The sequence below is a fragment of the Toxotes jaculatrix genome, chromosome 3 (assembly GCF_017976425.1).
Source record: "Toxotes jaculatrix isolate fToxJac2 chromosome 3, fToxJac2.pri, whole genome shotgun sequence".
NCBI classification, from domain to species: Eukaryota; Metazoa; Chordata; class Actinopteri; family Toxotidae; genus Toxotes; species Toxotes jaculatrix.
The window spans coordinates 28443826-28461019 of NC_054396.1; the positions used below are offsets into that span (position 1 = coordinate 28443826).

The 17194-nt window shown below is 41.8% G+C and overlaps 1 protein-coding gene across 1 annotated transcript in view; it reads right to left on the reverse strand.

Annotated features, from left to right (window-relative positions):
• Nucleotides 1-17194, reverse strand: part of ptprt (protein tyrosine phosphatase receptor type T) — a 216002-nt gene that overhangs the window by 119351 nt on the left and 79457 nt on the right. Inside the window, exons 8-10 of the mRNA XM_041033529.1 lie at nucleotides 14692-14794; nucleotides 10990-11266; nucleotides 1565-1601 (exon numbers count right to left, since the gene is read on the reverse strand). Of these exons, the coding sequence (XP_040889463.1) occupies nucleotides 1565-1601; nucleotides 10990-11266; nucleotides 14692-14794 (417 nt within the window). The remainder of the gene's footprint in view (nucleotides 1-1564; nucleotides 1602-10989; nucleotides 11267-14691; nucleotides 14795-17194) is intronic.

The window sequence follows — 17194 nt, forward strand, 5'->3', positions numbered from 1 at the left end:
CCATTAGGTTTAAAGAAGGAAAAGCATTAAGACGATCTTGGCAGGCCAGAAGACATGAGCATGGAAGGTCATCTTAGATATAATGCACAGCGTGGCTTTTCAGTTTGTGACACGAGCACTAGGAATGACTATCGTACATTTTCTCCTTCCTTTTTTTCTCCTCATCACCTCTTCAGTGTACTGCATGCCTCCATATCGTGGCCAGAAACATGGTTCTTTGGCTCTGCCCGTTAGGTTACAGTCGGATCTGATTCTTTGCCTGTGACAGATTTTTGTATAACAAAATTTTGATTCTGCCCCAAATTACTGCCTGTGGGTTTTTATTTCAAAATGTAAATGTATGCCAGCTGAGTTCACGAAGTAGAACACACTGAACCAGGCGAGTGGCATTTATCAATGAGATCAGCGGCTGTCGTGAGTGGATAGCAGGTATTGCAGCAAAATTAGTCATAGGCATTTGCAAAATTAGCCATCTGCATTGCCTCAGAACACTGCCCACATACCAGAAACTTTAAAAAAGTACATTTCAAGTAGATTTGAAGTTTGTTTTGGGAACACTGATAATTCTACATATTAAGAAGTTAGCATTTTGTAATATGAAAGACAGCCACAAAGTTAAAAGCATGTCTTTTCCCAAGCACACACACAGGCACACAGACAGAGAGCAGTGTCTACACACTGTAGACCTCCACCCACAGTACTTCCCACTCAAAAAAAAAAAAAAAAAACACAGACTGGAAATGGATGGAGCAAGAAAAAAAAGGATATAAAAGAAAGAATATGCACAAATGAGCAATAAATGCTTGATGCAGAAGAGAAATAATAAGAGCGTAAGATAGACAGAGGACAAAGAAAGGAGATGTGGGAAAATCAAATCAATGTTTGATGCAGATGAAAAAATAAAATTGAAAAAAGAGACAAGGTGTGGAAAATCAATAGCAAGCTGAAAAGCTTTCAGTGCACATTGCCTAGCACACAAATGGGTGTATTTGCTTGAGATGAGCAGCAAATAAAGATGGGAGACGTGGGGAAAGCAAAACAGAATAGGATGAAATGGGTTCTGGGGCTAACGCTTTAGCCCTCCATCCATCGGGTTTAATGAATGTGGTCAATCAGTATGTAATGGCCCTGAGGTTCCACTTTATACACTGATGAGCAACATGGATGCAGTATGAGAGGGAAAAAGAGAGAGCGGGATAGAGAAAAAAGAGGGAGAATGTGAGAAGGAAAAGGGCAATGAAAGAGAAAGATTAGGAGAGAAGAGATGGAGAAAGAATGCTATGCGGCGAAAGCATGCAGGATAACATGACTGGGATGTAGGGTAGCCTGGGCTAAAGGTTGAGGGTTCACCTCTTTCGATAGAGTGTGTGTGTATGTGTGTGTGTGTGTGTGTGTTTATCTCACCTAACACATCAGTAACACTAAACTCCTATTCTAGGGGGTCATGTAATCACGCTACCTTTAAAATGAACTTCACTAAGACATTTAAAGTCAAAGGAGATATACAGATAATATCATGTCAGCTTTAACTGCATGCTGGGTATCAGTGGAAGGGTGCTCATACCTTTGTTAGCCAGGCGGACACAGTTGATTTTGGTTTCCTGTGGAGAGAAGAGAGAGACGGACTGTTTAGTTAACCTGTGGTAAACGGCAGGATCATCCCCTCAGCAATAATTAACTGAGCCACCTCTTCCTTTTTTTTATGATTGTTTAGTTTCTGAGTGAAACATTTCAAAATCAGCAGGGTCAGCCATCTTTGATGGAAGCTTTGTCCGCTCCACAAACTGTCTCTTTGGTGGCTGAACATTTTCCAAGGATAATGTGAGTTTCCTTACAGGCCGCCACTGGTTACAGCTATTTTCAGGTTTTACTTACTAACTCGTATATTCTGAATAGTTAAGATACAGATAGCAAAAATAATAATCCGTGGGCCCCATGCTTTTTTTCTTCTGGCCCAATATGCACTCCACAGCCCGAGTATGGACTATACACAGCATGATTGTCAGATGCTTCTTCCACATCTGGACCAATTCTGGCACACACACAGAGAAAATCGTCTGATTGTCAGTAAATGCTGGAGGTGAACCACTGGAATCAGCCCAGATGTGGCAGTATGTGGGCCAGATTCAGGCCAAGGTTGGGCCAGAGGTTTCATTTTTCTGTCTGTACCCTAATCCATTAATGAGAACAACTCACTTCACTTCTGTTAGCGACGGTAACACGAGGTGTCTTTTTCTCAGTAGTGCCATTTTAGCAGAGACTATTCTGAAGGCTCTCTCTGGTTCTGACAATTCTGAAAACACAGCATTGAACTGACAAACAGAGAGATGTGGAAAAATCAAACCAGGAGACAAACACTAAACCAGAACTGATGCGATAAAAGTGATGATGTAAATTTGGTATTTTATGATAAACAACAAAGTAGATGGTTAAATAAAGGTTCTCTGTACCATTCACTAATCAAACAGGTATTATGAGGAGTGATTTTTATAATGAACTAAAATGAGTGGAAACCATGAGCTGTCTTCAATCCAGGAAATCAGCTTAAAATAATTTGTCATGCTTCAGAAATTGGTCAGCAACGACTGGAACTGCATTCAATTTGCAGCTAATGGGCTAAAAAATTATAAACACTGTAGCATGTGGATTAGAGGCATGGAGTAAACACACAGCTTTCTCTTACACATATTCACACCGTCGCACTGTTAGTCTTTTAGATGATCAATGAGATCATGAGACCATGTTATTAGTTTCTTATTTCGTCCCATTTTGTATACACTGACCAGCCTGATTACTCTCAGAACGCACATGTAGAAACACAATATTAATATCAAGATCGATATGCTGTTGTGTAGGATGCTCATTACATCCATTATCCTCAGTTCATGCCCACACATAATTGAAGCGGAGACACACACAGGTATGGACACACTGCACGCCGTCATTGAAGCGGGGGTTTACATGTACACAACCAATGTGCAGCCAATTACGTAAAGCACAAAAGTACACACTCTTCCCCGTTACTTCAGCAAAACAAAACTGATGGTCTCAAACATTAAGAAGGCAAGAAATTCAACAAATGAATTAGGCACACAAGGCACACCTGTTAATCGTTAAATCATTGTTCTTAGTGTTGTGCCTTTTCGTGTTTCCAGTGGCCTGATTTTTTTTTTTTTCACACACTTGATGTTTCTGTGCTTTCACTGTTATTGTCATCCTCTTTCTGATGGGCTGTCACCACCTGAAGAGGAGTGTGCTTTCTTTTATTCCGGCTCTTTTCATTCCTTCACTGCCCCTGTCTTTTCCTCTTTTCTTCCCTCCATGATGTGCTGTCAGTAGTAAGTGTACGTATCTAACCCACTTGTCATACAGAGATTGGCCCCTTTCCCATGTTGGCCCATTTTGTCTTCATCAAAAACGATGACTACAGGAGCTGCCGACGACACCACCTGTCACTTTAAGCATTTGACAAAATCATTCCCAAGATATTGCTCATGCAGATTTTTTGGATTTTTCAGGTCATATTAACATGAAATCCTCTACAAAGTCTGTGTTTCTGATTTATTATGGTAGTTCCCCTAAGGAAGGAAGGAAGTCAGAAAGCAAAGATAGTCCAGTTATATCTGGCTATGGGCTGACTCTTCTCAAACTTTGTTGAGCAGGTCACCACAGAACTAATTATCTTGTTGTTTGTGTGGTTATTATACATTTAGTCCTAGTTTCTACAGAGACTCTTCAGACCTCCACAGTGACGACAGCAGCTACGATGTCAGTGCGAAGCCTCGAGTTAGGTTGTGTTGAGACAAGCTACGGATACAGTGATCAAAACTGTATGAGTGCAACGTTTCTGATAGCATCAAGTTCACACTTGCCGATGTCGCTGAGTACTTCTTTTATTTATTCAGCGTAAAAACTGATCATGTGGATTTATAAATGGTGCCGTGGCAGCGTGACACCTACCTGTAGGTGTCACATTGTCAGAATATGATGGAGAAAGGTGGCACAGAGACAAACTGGGAACGGGAGTGGATCCAGCGTGATATTGTGTTTCTAAAATATTGTGGCTGCATTGTGTGCGAGAGGATTTCAGTTTGTCAAACACTGACATAAGTTACCTCCCTGGAGAAAGGCCCATTTTTGTTCATATGCTGAATGTCTGTTAATATCATTGTTAATGTGAGCTTGTGTCTGTATACTGATACATGCGCCTGCATGCGTGTGTGTGTGTGTGTTTGGGGGCCTGGCTTATGAAGTTAAGGAGCAGGGAAGATGAATGTTAGTGGATGATGGATGGTCTGAGTCTCTCAGCTGGATCTCTCCACAAGACTTAACACACCTGCTTCTCCTACATCTCTGTCTGCTTCCTGTCTGACTGAGAGACGGACTAAATGTCCCCGCTGTCAATCTGCATGATCGTCTCCTTTATTGGATTCTCTCATTGGTCACAGTGTATAAGTGAATTGATTGATTGAAGGTACATGCGGTTATCTTGTTCAGAAGCTGACAATGAATGCGTGTTAACACATCATAACGCAAAGCAGCCGGTGTGTTTTGTGTTCTTCAGTAACTACAAAAACGAATAAATAAAAAATATGTAGAAAAACTGAACTGATCTACAGGAGTTTATTATTGTTGAGATCAATTACGCTCATTACAATTTAAAAAGTTAAAAGTTAAATGTGGTGAATACAATCTTTTTCTTGGCATAGACTGATCCCACATGAATCACCTGTATCACCATACCTGTAATAAAACAAGCTCCAAGTCAATGACTTCAACATGCAGACACTGTATACGAATCATATGTCATAGAACTTAGAAGTTAAATGATGTCAACAGACAGTTTGTTTCTATGGATACTTATGAAAGTATATGTAAAGTATAACCTATCACATAAGGCCTCAACAGTAAGAGATTCCACCTTTTTTGATGTGCCTCTCATAATGGCAGAGTTTCTTATCCACAGCGTGGTGTGTATTCTACAAATGGGCACCATGGGAATAAGATCAGTTCCCTGAGCGTCAGTGACTTGTGTTTTGTAGAAATTGGCTCTATCGTGGTTGTTTACAGTCCATTTAGAGGCTCGGCTGTTCTGGATTCACAGTCACAACGAATAGAAGGGCCGCCTCGTCTTGGCTCATGCTAATGGGCCAAACCTCGGGAGGCTGCAGGAAGCAAAGTTAATAAATGTAAGGCCAATTTAATGCCCTGCCTCTATCCAGAGAGGCTGGGGGACGAGAGGAGGGGAGCTGTTTACGGTGGAGACGCTGGAGAGACAGTGTGTGTCTTTCTGTGTGTGTAGTAGTTAACTTTGTCGAGCCTGAGAAGAATACTAAGTGTGTATGGGGGATGCAGCTGCTTCGTGGGTGAGCTCTTTCTCTCCATCTATATTTCTTTCCATCTTCCCTACTCTCCTCCTCTCTCTCCTTCTTTCTGTTAGACAGTTGGCTGGATCAGTGTTCTGACTGACGGGCAGGATTTCCAACCATGAGAGTTTTTAATCTGACTTATAGATACTGTGATTGGCTGTCGGGGTTCCAAGGAAACCTAAGGTTGCCATGGTAACACTTGTTGTTTTCTTTCTATTTTCCATTTGTCTCCATCACTTTTCCTTACTATCTGTCTTTCCCTTCCATCTATCTGATTCTCAACAATCTGACTCAACACGTTTGCTAACGGCTCTTTCTGGTGCGAAAAACCCTCTTGACACACACACATGTACACAAATAGAAACACAAACACACAAAGGCATGGCTGGTTCCTATACATAATTCATACACAAACACACTTTTTAGTTTGACTAATGGCTTTTGCTGATGACGAAGTATGTCTATCACTTGCATGTACACACACACACATACATAAATGCATGTGCACAAATTCCTCCACACACCTGTCCGCAAGCCAAAGGGAAGTAAGCATGAGTGCTTACACACACACACACACACACACACACACACACACAGAATAAAAGTGCCTTTAGGGTTTTTCAAGTCAGCTTAGTGCATCTTGGATGACATCGACTGTCAGTCGGTAAAATCTCTCTCCTGCCTCCAAAGTCTTCACTGTTTGGTTGTTTGGTGTGGTGTGGTGTGGTGTGTGTGGTGTGGTGTGGTGTGGTGTGTGTGGCTGAGTTCATGTCTTTCTATAGTTGTGTTCTAAACCATCATTGTGTGGATATTTTGGCACCGTTGGAACGTTTTAGAGGGTCCTCACAACTTCAAAGGGCTGTTTGAGGGTTAGGACTTGCTTTAAGGATTAAGGTAGAATTAGGTATAGGATAGGGTAAGGGCCTGGGGAAAGGTCAACTCACAACTATAGAGAGACCACAGTGTGTGTGTGTGTGTGTGTGAAGCTGATTTTCAGAGTGCCTTAGCCAACTCCTCAGGCTTTTTACTTGTCAAGAAAGGTGTCTGGCTGCATTTTTCACAGCGCAGGAGGGCACGTTTTTCCATGTGTGTCACCGGTTCCTTTTGTTTTGTGCCATTTCTCGGCCCATTTCTCCTCTCCTCCTCTGTCTTACTCCGACAATTCGACGTTTCCTCTCTAACCACTCCTTTTGCAGTTTTGTGCCTTTCCCTCGGTCTCTCAGCTTCCTCACCTGCTCGTCTCTTCCTCTGTCCTCCCATGAATTTTCTCTGAATTTCACATCCTGTATTTTATCCATTTAACTGATGGTTTTATTTACGTTTGACTGAGTAAAACACTGGTCCATGCAATGGCATCTGTGTTTTGGTGTCGTGATAACCTCTCTCTTCTCTCTGTTCCTCCCCCTTTTCATCCTTTCTTCATCTGTCTATACTTGTACTCTCTACGTATCTGCCTTATTTTTCATCCGTAATCTTCTCCCTGTTATTTCCCCACATTTGCTTCTTACCCTCCTGGGATGCAGTTGGCATTCCAGTTCATCCCAAAGTTGTTGGCTGGTGCTGAGGTCAGGGCTCTGCACAGACCTGTTAGGTTCTCCCACTCCAAACAGGGAAAATCATTTCTTTATGGACCTGGCTTTGTGCCTTCGGCGCATTATTGTGACGAAACAGGAAATGCCAGAAAGTTGTAAGCACACTGTTTTCTAATATATCACTGTTTGCTGCGGCCTTAATGTTTTACCTTGACTCAAACTAAAAGACCAATCTATTTTATCATCTAGTTTGGGGGAACTTGATGTGAAAGTCTCAAAATCCTTGTACGTCATAGCAATTTGTCAAGAGTCTCCCTTGTCTCCTTACCCACTGTTGTCCTTTCTTTCTTTGGTTTCTTTCACCCTGCAAACCATGTCTTCTCTATCTCCCTCTCCTCTCCTACTTTCTTTCTTTAGCCCTGCCGGCCTCCATCTTTGCCTCCAGTAATGTCTTCTTTACTGTCTCTTTTACTCTTTTTAGACTTTTATTCCCCCTCCCTCAATCGTTCCTTGTCCCTAAGTCCCTGATCACTCTTGCTCTTACTTCTCTTACTTATGGCCCCGGGCACTTTATTCCTGTGCGTGTGCATGTTTTCCTTTAATGTGGGTGGTGTGTGTGTGTGTGTGTGTGTGTGCACGTGTGTGCACCTGTGCACACAATCTGTGTGTGACATCACATGACATCGAGGGACACATCGAGATTGCCGACGGTGAGCAGTGTTGATGTGCGAAGCGTCGACTAATTGGCACAATGATGGGAGATGAGAGACACCAGACTGATGTCACCCCAGAGGGGGGAGAGAGAGGGAGGAAAGTGAGAGAGAGAGAAAGAGAAGGAAAAGGAGAAGAAGAAAGAAAGGGAAGGAAAAAAGAGAAAGAGTAAGTAAAACAGTGTAAGAGAGCAAGGCCAAGTAACAGGTGAGAATGAGGAGAGAAAAAAGATGGGGAGGAAAGAAAAATAAATAAAACGTGGGAGGTTAAGACAGAGCAAATGGAAAGTTAAGAAGGAAAAGGTTATGGAATGATGGTGAAAAGAAGAGGAAATAAAGAAGCATGAGCTGCTTGGATGAACAGAAGGAAGGATAGAGGGGAAGAGAAAGATTGAGTGTTTCATGAGGGCAGAGGAGAGAAAGATAAGCAGAAAGAAGAAAGTGACAAAGAAACACGAAAGACTGAGACTGAATGAAGGGAAAAAAGAATGACAGAAAGATGGAGAGATTTTGGGAAGAGGAGGTGAGACATGAAAAACATGTAGCTGGATTTTTTTTCTATCAGAACAGCAGAGACAGAGGCAGCAGCAGTGAGCAACGAAGAGATGGTGAGTGGGTGGATTGAGAGAACAATTTCTTCTAAATGTTCTCGAGAGAGAAAGAGAAGTGAAGTGACAGAAAACGAAAGAGAAAGAGGGAGGAGAGACACTGTCCTTGATGGACAGGTGGAGCTCAGGGGGAGAAAAAAGACTAGGAGGATTATCCAAGACAGGCAGAAAATGAGAAACTGACTTTGATCCATGGGATCAAACTACGACAAACAAGCCAAGTCCTCTAAAATGTAAATGAGGAGTTTCTTTCCAATATGACACATTCGCCGCTTAAGAAAAAAACGTGACATCTACTCACAAAATGACTGACAGCAATGAAATGAAACAGATTACCGGACTTTGTGAGGATTGCAGATAACTTAAATCCTTCATTAACAAAATAAGAAAATATCACTTTCACATATCCTCACTGCAGCTGCATATAATTGAGATAATCTGGAGAGGAAATTATCCAAACACTGGCATTCTAGTTTTTGCATAGATGTGGCTCAGCAATCAAGTGACAACTGGCCAAGGTGGATTCACTGGCCACTTTAAAGGAGGAGCAAGTGATTCCGGAGAAAGACTGTTGGTATTTGAACTCAGCAGCCAAACACACACCCCTGTGTGAAGGAATACAGAGAGTCAGAAAGGAGGAAACTATTTTTATCAGTATGAAAACACAGGTGGCATACGTTTCCTCTAGCACTGTAGAGAAGTGTCAGTAAGACTGGTAATGTTTACATTGGTGCTGAAGCCAAATACTGAAGGGGTAGCTTAGCCTACATGTCAGTAACATTACTGCTAGTAACTATACCATGCTGTGTTTCCAAATAGAACTACAAGACCTTTATTGTCCTTCTGTGTGAAAGGAGACTTGTCCTACAGACTGGCTGGGTTCAAGCTGTTGTCAATAAACATTCACCCTGCCGATGAGTCCTTGACGAAGGCACTGAAAGTCTGCCAACTCCAGGTCTAGGAGGATCAGAAAGGCTGTCCTCAGCAGAGAAATTACAATTCTGGCCTTTCTGTGACACAACTATTTAAGTTTATGTTTTCCTGATAAGTGGCCTGTCTGGATGTACAAAGTTTCTGACTTTGACATCATCTCATCTCTTTCAGTCAGTTAACATTGGATTCATTAAACCCTGACAATGAATTTTCCCTATGCTTCAGTGTGTAGTCTGAATTGCCTAAACCAAACCTTGACTTTTGAGGTGTGTGACAACCAATCTGCTTTATGTGTGTTAAGGTCTTTTTGGGATCAGAGCATGTTTATTTTGGAGGACATGTTATAAATGTAAATTGTAGCCCTGATCCAAACCCTAATATCTAACCCATCTGTTCATTTATTCTGTCCTGTGAATTACCTCTGCAAATATCTTCTCTTAAGTGTTACACATTAAAAACAAATTAGGATATCGCAGCAAATCTCTAATGTCTCTCGAAGGAGAAAATAAAACTAGTAAACTGTTGTGTTAGTTGCAGTTTCTGGGAATAATATTTTCATCAAACCGTTTCTCTCTGGGAAAAAAAAAACTAAACTCTATTTATTGGCTGAAATTCATGAGTTTTATGAATGTGTGTCAATTTCCTATGCCTGACTTCCTTATCAAATCATCTGGGTTACGGTGCTGTGCAGGTCCACTTGCTTTTCTATTTACTTTTTTCCACCAACCCCCCCGCCCCCTCGCCGCCTCTCCCCCCAGTGCTCCAATCCATGAGCCAAACAAACCACACACTGATTGGATTGACTGAGATCCAATCAAATAAGGAATTCTGATGTGACCGGATTTAGGGTCTGCACATATACAAAGCACACGCATAGACACAACTGGAGCACACAAAAATAAGAGCACCCACACTTTCACTCATCCACTCATACACACACTTGTTCAATCATGCAAGAACCCCCCCCCCATCACACTCACACCCACTCACACACAGTCTCAGTGTGAGTGCATTGTGGGAAATCTGCCTTCTGGAGGAGGATATTACATCACGGCGTCAGCCAGCTCGCCCGGCCCTGTTCGCCAAACTGAGTTACCGTGGTTACAGCAGTGGAAAATTAAAACAACCCTCAGAGGAGCTCAGAGTATTATGGAAATTCAAAAGCCAAGTTCAAGTTGTGAATGAGTTATGAGAAGGACAGGGGTGGGCGAGGTGGGCGGGGTGTTGTCATATTTGCAGACGGTATAGTTGGCAGAAGAGAAGGGGAAGCAGACAGGAGGATTCTGGGAGTGAAGAGTCACAGAGGGAGTTTCTATCAATAAGAAGCAACACAACATTCACTTTACTGGACTGGGGCCGTGAGAGGGCAGTTCCTGCATTACTCTGCCTGGGAAATCTTTCCGCCTTAACTCACGGACACCTGCTGTGACATCACTGATTAAGGTGTGGACAGAAGTACATGAAAGTTTCACCTTGGAGAGGTGTGAAGCTGCAGCTGGAGAGGTTTTTGGCCGTGTGAGGCTTCAAAAACTTTCAAAATCTCTCTGAGACACTGACTGCTCCATCCTTTCATGGTTTCCTGTTTATTTGAATGTTGTTTTAGGTTTCTGTTCCAGTTCTTTCCAATCAGTCAGATGGCTTATGGATGGAAAATGTGACAAACTTGATAAACTTGCCACAGCACCTTCATTTGATACTACAGCATAGGAGCGAAGGAGAGAATGATAAAATACTGAGTCCCTGTATTTATTTCCGATTATTATTAATTTTTTTAAAGGGATAAAACATGAGCTGAGTATTATATAGTTATTGATGCCTTTGAAGCATTGAGACTCACCCCATTGGCTCTGCTCATGGCCTGGTAGTAGATGCTGTAGCTCTTGGCAGGAGATAGCGGAGGATTCCAGAAACCGCCGTAACTCTTGTTGTCACCCACTGTGAATGGCTGCACAACTGTGAGGCTGGATGGTGGCAGTTCAGCAGCAATGTAGTAGGGCGAGTCCAAGATGGAGGCATTGCGGAAGCTGACAGGAGCTGAAAAACACTCGGGGGCTTCGGAGGCAGCACGGCGGGTCTTGGACTTGCGCTCCTCCTTCACAACGAGCTGGTAGGAGCTGGAAACAGAAATAAAAAATTTACAGTTTGGGGTCTGACTGGGTAAAGCAATTGGTCACTGCTATTTAGGAACATTTAAATTTTGTCATTTCTTTTCAGATGGGGTCCATTTTTGGCTAAATTCTTGTGTTTGTACTTCACATTAAACTTTCAGCTGGTCAAACAGCACATGTCTACAGAGTTACAGCCTTACATTGTCATTTGAACTCTTCAAACAGCCCCATTTTCACATTAAATATAGTCTCACTCAGCTAAAACACAGTTTGATCTGAAAGTTATACTTATCTGCACTATTCAATCTCTGCGAAGCACCCACAGTTAAAACGCTTCAATTGCTCAAGTGCTTTATATCCATTTTGGCATTAGACGTATTGGCAAACGAGGGCTGAGGTCTGTAAAGAATCCTGAGGAAAACGCCTACGATCCTTTTAAAAGAAGTGTAATTTGTTCCAAGGGTCACTGATTTTCCAAATGGTAGCGATATTTTGGAAGCAAACTTCAGCTAACCTTCTAACAAAGTAGCTGGCACGTCATTCCCTGTGCTGACTAAGCAGAAGGGTATGAATTAAAAGTAAGAAATATGTGTGTGTATGTTGGCACATACATACGTACGTGTGTGTGTGTGTGTGTGCGTGCGCACATCTGTGGCGGTGTATGTGTGCGAGGAAAGAAATTAATGGGTCTTTTTGCGAGTCCAGTTGTGTCTCTCCTTGTCCTGTGTCTATTTGAGGGAGTGTTTGTGTATGTGCACACACTCCAGCAGGTGCGCATGTGCCCGCATGTGATCTAGCAGGTGTGCTTATATGTGTGTGTTCTAACAGGTGTGTGGAGGTGTGTTTATATACTTAAAAGGGTGTGTGTGTGAGACCTTGCATGTGTGTGTGTGTGTTTCCATTCCGCTCTGAGAGGCTTCATGAATGGCTGAGGGCTCCTTTAGCGGTCAGGACAAACGCAGCGGCCCTCCGCAATTACCTCCATCCTCCACGCCAAGAACTCACTTCACAATTATACGCAATTAGGGAAATGTATGTTTCTGTGAAGGGGGCCGCGGCCAATTATCCCCAGCTCCCGTTTGGCAGCTTTCATAAAAGATAATTGCTGATGACCAAAGATGAGTCTCTGTCTCTCTCTCTCTCTCTCTCTCTCTCTCTCTCTCTCTCTCTCCCCCTGTTTCTGCCTTTCTGGTGAAATATCCATTTCAAGCTAATGACTTTCAGAGGCTGCACAAGGGATGAAGCAGGGGCCTAGTACAAGGGGCGAATAGGGAATTGTGTGTGTGTGTCTATGCATCCTCTTCTAAGTGTGTTTTCAAGTCTGTGTATGCATGTGTTTGTGATGTGTCCACGGACTTACAGGTGTTCCAGTGCCTTCATACGTATTAGTGTGTGTTATTGTGTGTTAATGTGTTATTTCTCTCTTTGTGATGAAGACTTGCACATTTTGGAAATTGAGAACAACTTGGAAAAGAAGGACATTCTTAGAAAGTCTGTCTTTCTTTCTTTCAATTTTATTTACAGAGCGCCTTCCACAATCAAAATAGTCTCAAAGCGCTTTACAGGGACACAGAGCATGACCCCAGAGCAAAGTGAGGACATCGGTTGTCAGTGAGGACATTGACAAAGTTTTGTGAAGTGAGGAGGTTTTTGAAAAATAAAGAAATTTTCAGCCTCCTTACTTGATGAGAGATGAGACTTGGTTTTGGGCTTTGAAGTTTAAGTTTTGGGGCTTGAGAAAACATACAGTATTTATCTTTACCCCTGGAATGTGTTTTGTGCCTTCTGTGTTCTCATCATCAACATTTCTGGAAACTTATGGTTTTGGGAGGATTATCTGCATGTATCTGTCTTTATCTTTGAGCAAGTGTGTGCGTATCAGCCTCCACTGTTAGCCTTTACAGTTGGCTTATGTTGTGTGCATTTATATAACTGCACATGTGTATGCATCTGAGCATGCAAGCTGATGCGTGTATGTGTGTGTGTATGTCTCAACAACAGCTGCTCCTCTTAGCACATCCACTTGGAAAACATTCCTCATCTAAGCTCCTGAACATGAAATGCTCTGATCTGCTGAGAATTAAAACAAAAAAGAAAAAAAACTATTCCTGCAAAAACATTAGCACGCACATTAACCAACAGATGACTTTTCCCTGATACCCCATGTACATCTGTTGGCACGTGTAATACTTGCACAAAACACATATAATAAGCATGTTAAGGGGCTTATCTCAGGCTCATAAACACATATAGAAGTGAGTGACTGGAGAGGAGCCTGAATCAACACAAGATATATTTTCCTTGTGTGGGTGTTAAATGGCAAGATATGGTATGGGATTTACAGAAATGAACAAGAAAGCACTGACCCGCACTCACATTTCAAAAATACATTTCCCCAAGTCCAAATTGAAGTGATATATATTCTCCACGCACCCCTGTTGAAACTGTATTTCCCTAAAGGCGACCTAGAATAATGTTCTCCCTGCGCCAATTAAATGGATGAGATCACATGTTCAAAGTGAACTTTTAATTAAAAAAACTGAAAGAATGAGAAAAGGAAAAAGGAATAAATTAGCTTTGTGTTCATTTTAAAACAAAAGCAGTGTGTACAGTGAACTGGGCACTGGAGTAATGACACCTGTTGTTTATATTACTTCTACCCTTTGTTCTTAAATTTCATTCATTGTCTAGATAGAAATGCCCAGAAAACGAGTGATGGCAACACTTTAGCTTTAAAGGTCATGGCCTGATAATAGCGTTGAAATGCAAAATGTGATTGGTCAATAATCACGAAAGACTGAAATAAAAGTTTCCAGATTTGGGGAGTATGTGTGCAAGTATATGTGTCTGTCTGTGTGTGTATCTTATCTGTGCCACTGTATGCCACATTGTGTGCTTGTTTGTGCATTATGTGAAAAAAAAAAAAAATCTTAAAACCTTTCTTTTTAATCCCTTTCTCAACAACCTGTTGGTCGGGTGTTTTAACTAAAGCCGTCAAGTCTCAAGGGACAAGACAACATTACCAAATTACCATCAGTCCACCATGTTCACTTAGAGTTGCATCTCCATAATGCAGTGGCTAAAAAGCTCCAAGATGGAAGTGACTAATGACGATACATTTCACTGCCAAATTTATTTCCTACTTCCTTTTCATACAAATTGGACTTATATGTATGAGTGACTTTAATGGCTTTAAAAGAGACCCTTGAGGAAGACAAGAGAGAGGAAAGTGGATGGAAAGAGAGGAAAGAACGGGAGGGGGAAGGCAGAGGAGAGCAGAGTGTGAAAGGAAAGGAGGCAGAGGGGATTTAAGGAGAACGAGGTGGGTGGGAGAACAGAGAAGAGTAATCAGGAGATAACAGGAGAACAGAAAAGAGTGAAAAAAAGGAACTCGTGTCACAAACAAAAAAGTGACACTGGCAGGAAATTACCTGATAGGTGCTCCACGTGACTGGGCGGGCTTCAGCAGGATGGTGATGGTGGTCTCCGTCTCGTTCAGTGGAGCCTCAGACTCGTACTCTGGCATCAGCGGGGCTGAGGGAAAGAAAACTGACATTAGAAACCAGGATGCCTTTCACTGAATGATGACACCAACAGGAAATCCCATTTTACTGTCCAACATAACAAAAATAACCGCACGTACTGTAACTGTAGATAGTTTAACATATACTCTGTGCTGCATAATGAAAAATGTTAATCACCCCAAAATCATGATTGTTTATTACATCAGTCAAGAATTAAATGGGCAGAGACATCTTGATGTTGTCCCTTCCTGTCCTATTGTCTTCAAACCAACAAGTGCTTTTGAAAACAAATATGAGTTTTAATGTGTAAAATGAACTTTATTCCAAAAAGCAATAACACAATGCAAAGGTGAGAACAGGACAAGACCCGTGAGGTCTGTGTGTATCTGCATTACTTTGGAAATGTGTGTACATGTCACACCTTATCTCACTCTTATCCCCATACACAGGTGACTTTCTTCTGTTAATTCTGTAATAAATAGCAACTGAAACAACTATATTATATAAAGCCTTGAAAATAAATCTAATTTAAGAATCTGTGCTGGCTCCTTGGATTAGTTTGTTTTGACATTATCATATCTTGATAACAGTGGTCTTATCAGGTGCTGTGAAGAGCAACAGAGAGACGGATGTATGCGTGGCTCTGGAAGCCTTCACAGAGACTCAGTCGCATTTAAGTTTTTAATCTCACGTCTGTCACGAGCTCGTATTGGAGGCGCAGCATCAGTGCCCATCTGAGTAAAACATCAAGACGTTTTTTTTTTTCCTGATTGGGGTGGCATTTATGTTATTAACACGAGTCCAACCCCCTCCTCCTCTGTCCATCCATCTCTATCTGTCTGCATCATTTAATTTGAATCTCTTCATCCTCTGGTCCCTGAATGAGATAATGAAGATTGGTGATGGCGTGACATTTGGAGGGAGACATCTCTGTTATGTGCGCCATGTTTTCTGTTTCTCCTCTTAGCAACATGTTGTTAAGATTTGAAAAGACGATGGAGAAAAGGTCATGCTAAAATCACTGTAGGTGTTGACAGATTGGACACTGTTGATAACACACTGATGACACATTAGACTGTAGTCCTCTGCAGTTTAATCAGCACACTGCACCGTCAGGACTCAGAATCCAGTTGTGTTGTTTGGTGGGTGGAGGAAGGATCGGCCCTGCTCATATTTAGGTTTAATTCACAAACCAAAAAACTGGAAATGCTTATTAGATTGAAAATAGATTAACCAGGGAGGTAAATGTGATATGTGTTGTGTTTTCATATCACATGTGGAATGAAGGATACAGATTGATTAATTAATACAATTTGAGGTGGTAAACTTTCTTTAGGTTACCTAGGAATTTACGTGACATTTTTTTATACTCGATTCACATGCATCAGTTCACAGATTTTGACAGAAACTGATCTAAATTTCGGAACAAATCTCTTAACACATGCAAGGAATAGATTATTATATGTGTGGCTGAACTGAGCAGATAAATGTTGCGCTGATGGCTAAACCTGTCACCTCTTCAGGAAACTCTGGCAGCTGTCCACCCCGTGTCTCACTGGCTTCAGCTGATCTAAATCACATATTCTCAGGATCATAGAATTAACTCCTTTTCAGTAAGATTCACTGTCCCCTTGCCTCTGTGGCCAGCTGCCAAAAACGCTCATGCTGAATAAACAGTGGCATGCACTGTTGTAATTCTAGTATTTGTAACACTTGCAATTAATGCTGCTGGTGCGATGCAGCAAGCCACCATTTCTGCATTTACCCTGACAATCCATAACAGAAAGAGCTCATCATGAAATACTTTACTGAAAGCTGTACTTCAAGTGCCTATCAATCTATTTTTTTTTGCTCACAAAATAGCACTGAGTGGTTCAGTGTGCCTTCAGTAGGAAGTTGGATTGTAAGAAGAGCTATTGGCTCAGAGTGACAGTGAGTGTCTCCACAGATTTACTGATAAAAACCACAGCTAAAGGTCACAACTTCCCCAATGAAGAGGAAACAGAAATAACAACATCCTGAAAAGGAAAGACAATCAGATGTGCCATTTGGGAAGGAATTATTGGAGACAGGTGAAAAAAAAAAGGAGAGCAAAGGTAAGAACAGAGCCAGAGAGGCACAACGAGAGAAAGAGAGAAAGAGATTGAGATACTGAAAGAGGAAAGGGAAAGGGTAGAGTGAGTGAGAGGCAGCGGGAGAGTTGGGTAAAGCTGAAGAGAGACAGAATGGGTGAGTCAGAGAGATAAAGGGCAATGAGAGACATTCAAAGAAAGAAAAAGCGAAAGGATTTTATTTTGCATCTGTCATTTAAACAACAAAGAACACCCTTCACAAAACAGTTGGAAAAAGAATAGAGAAGTCCTCTTGTTCCAGAATAAAGAAAAACATTAACATGTGAGGGCTTTTCACA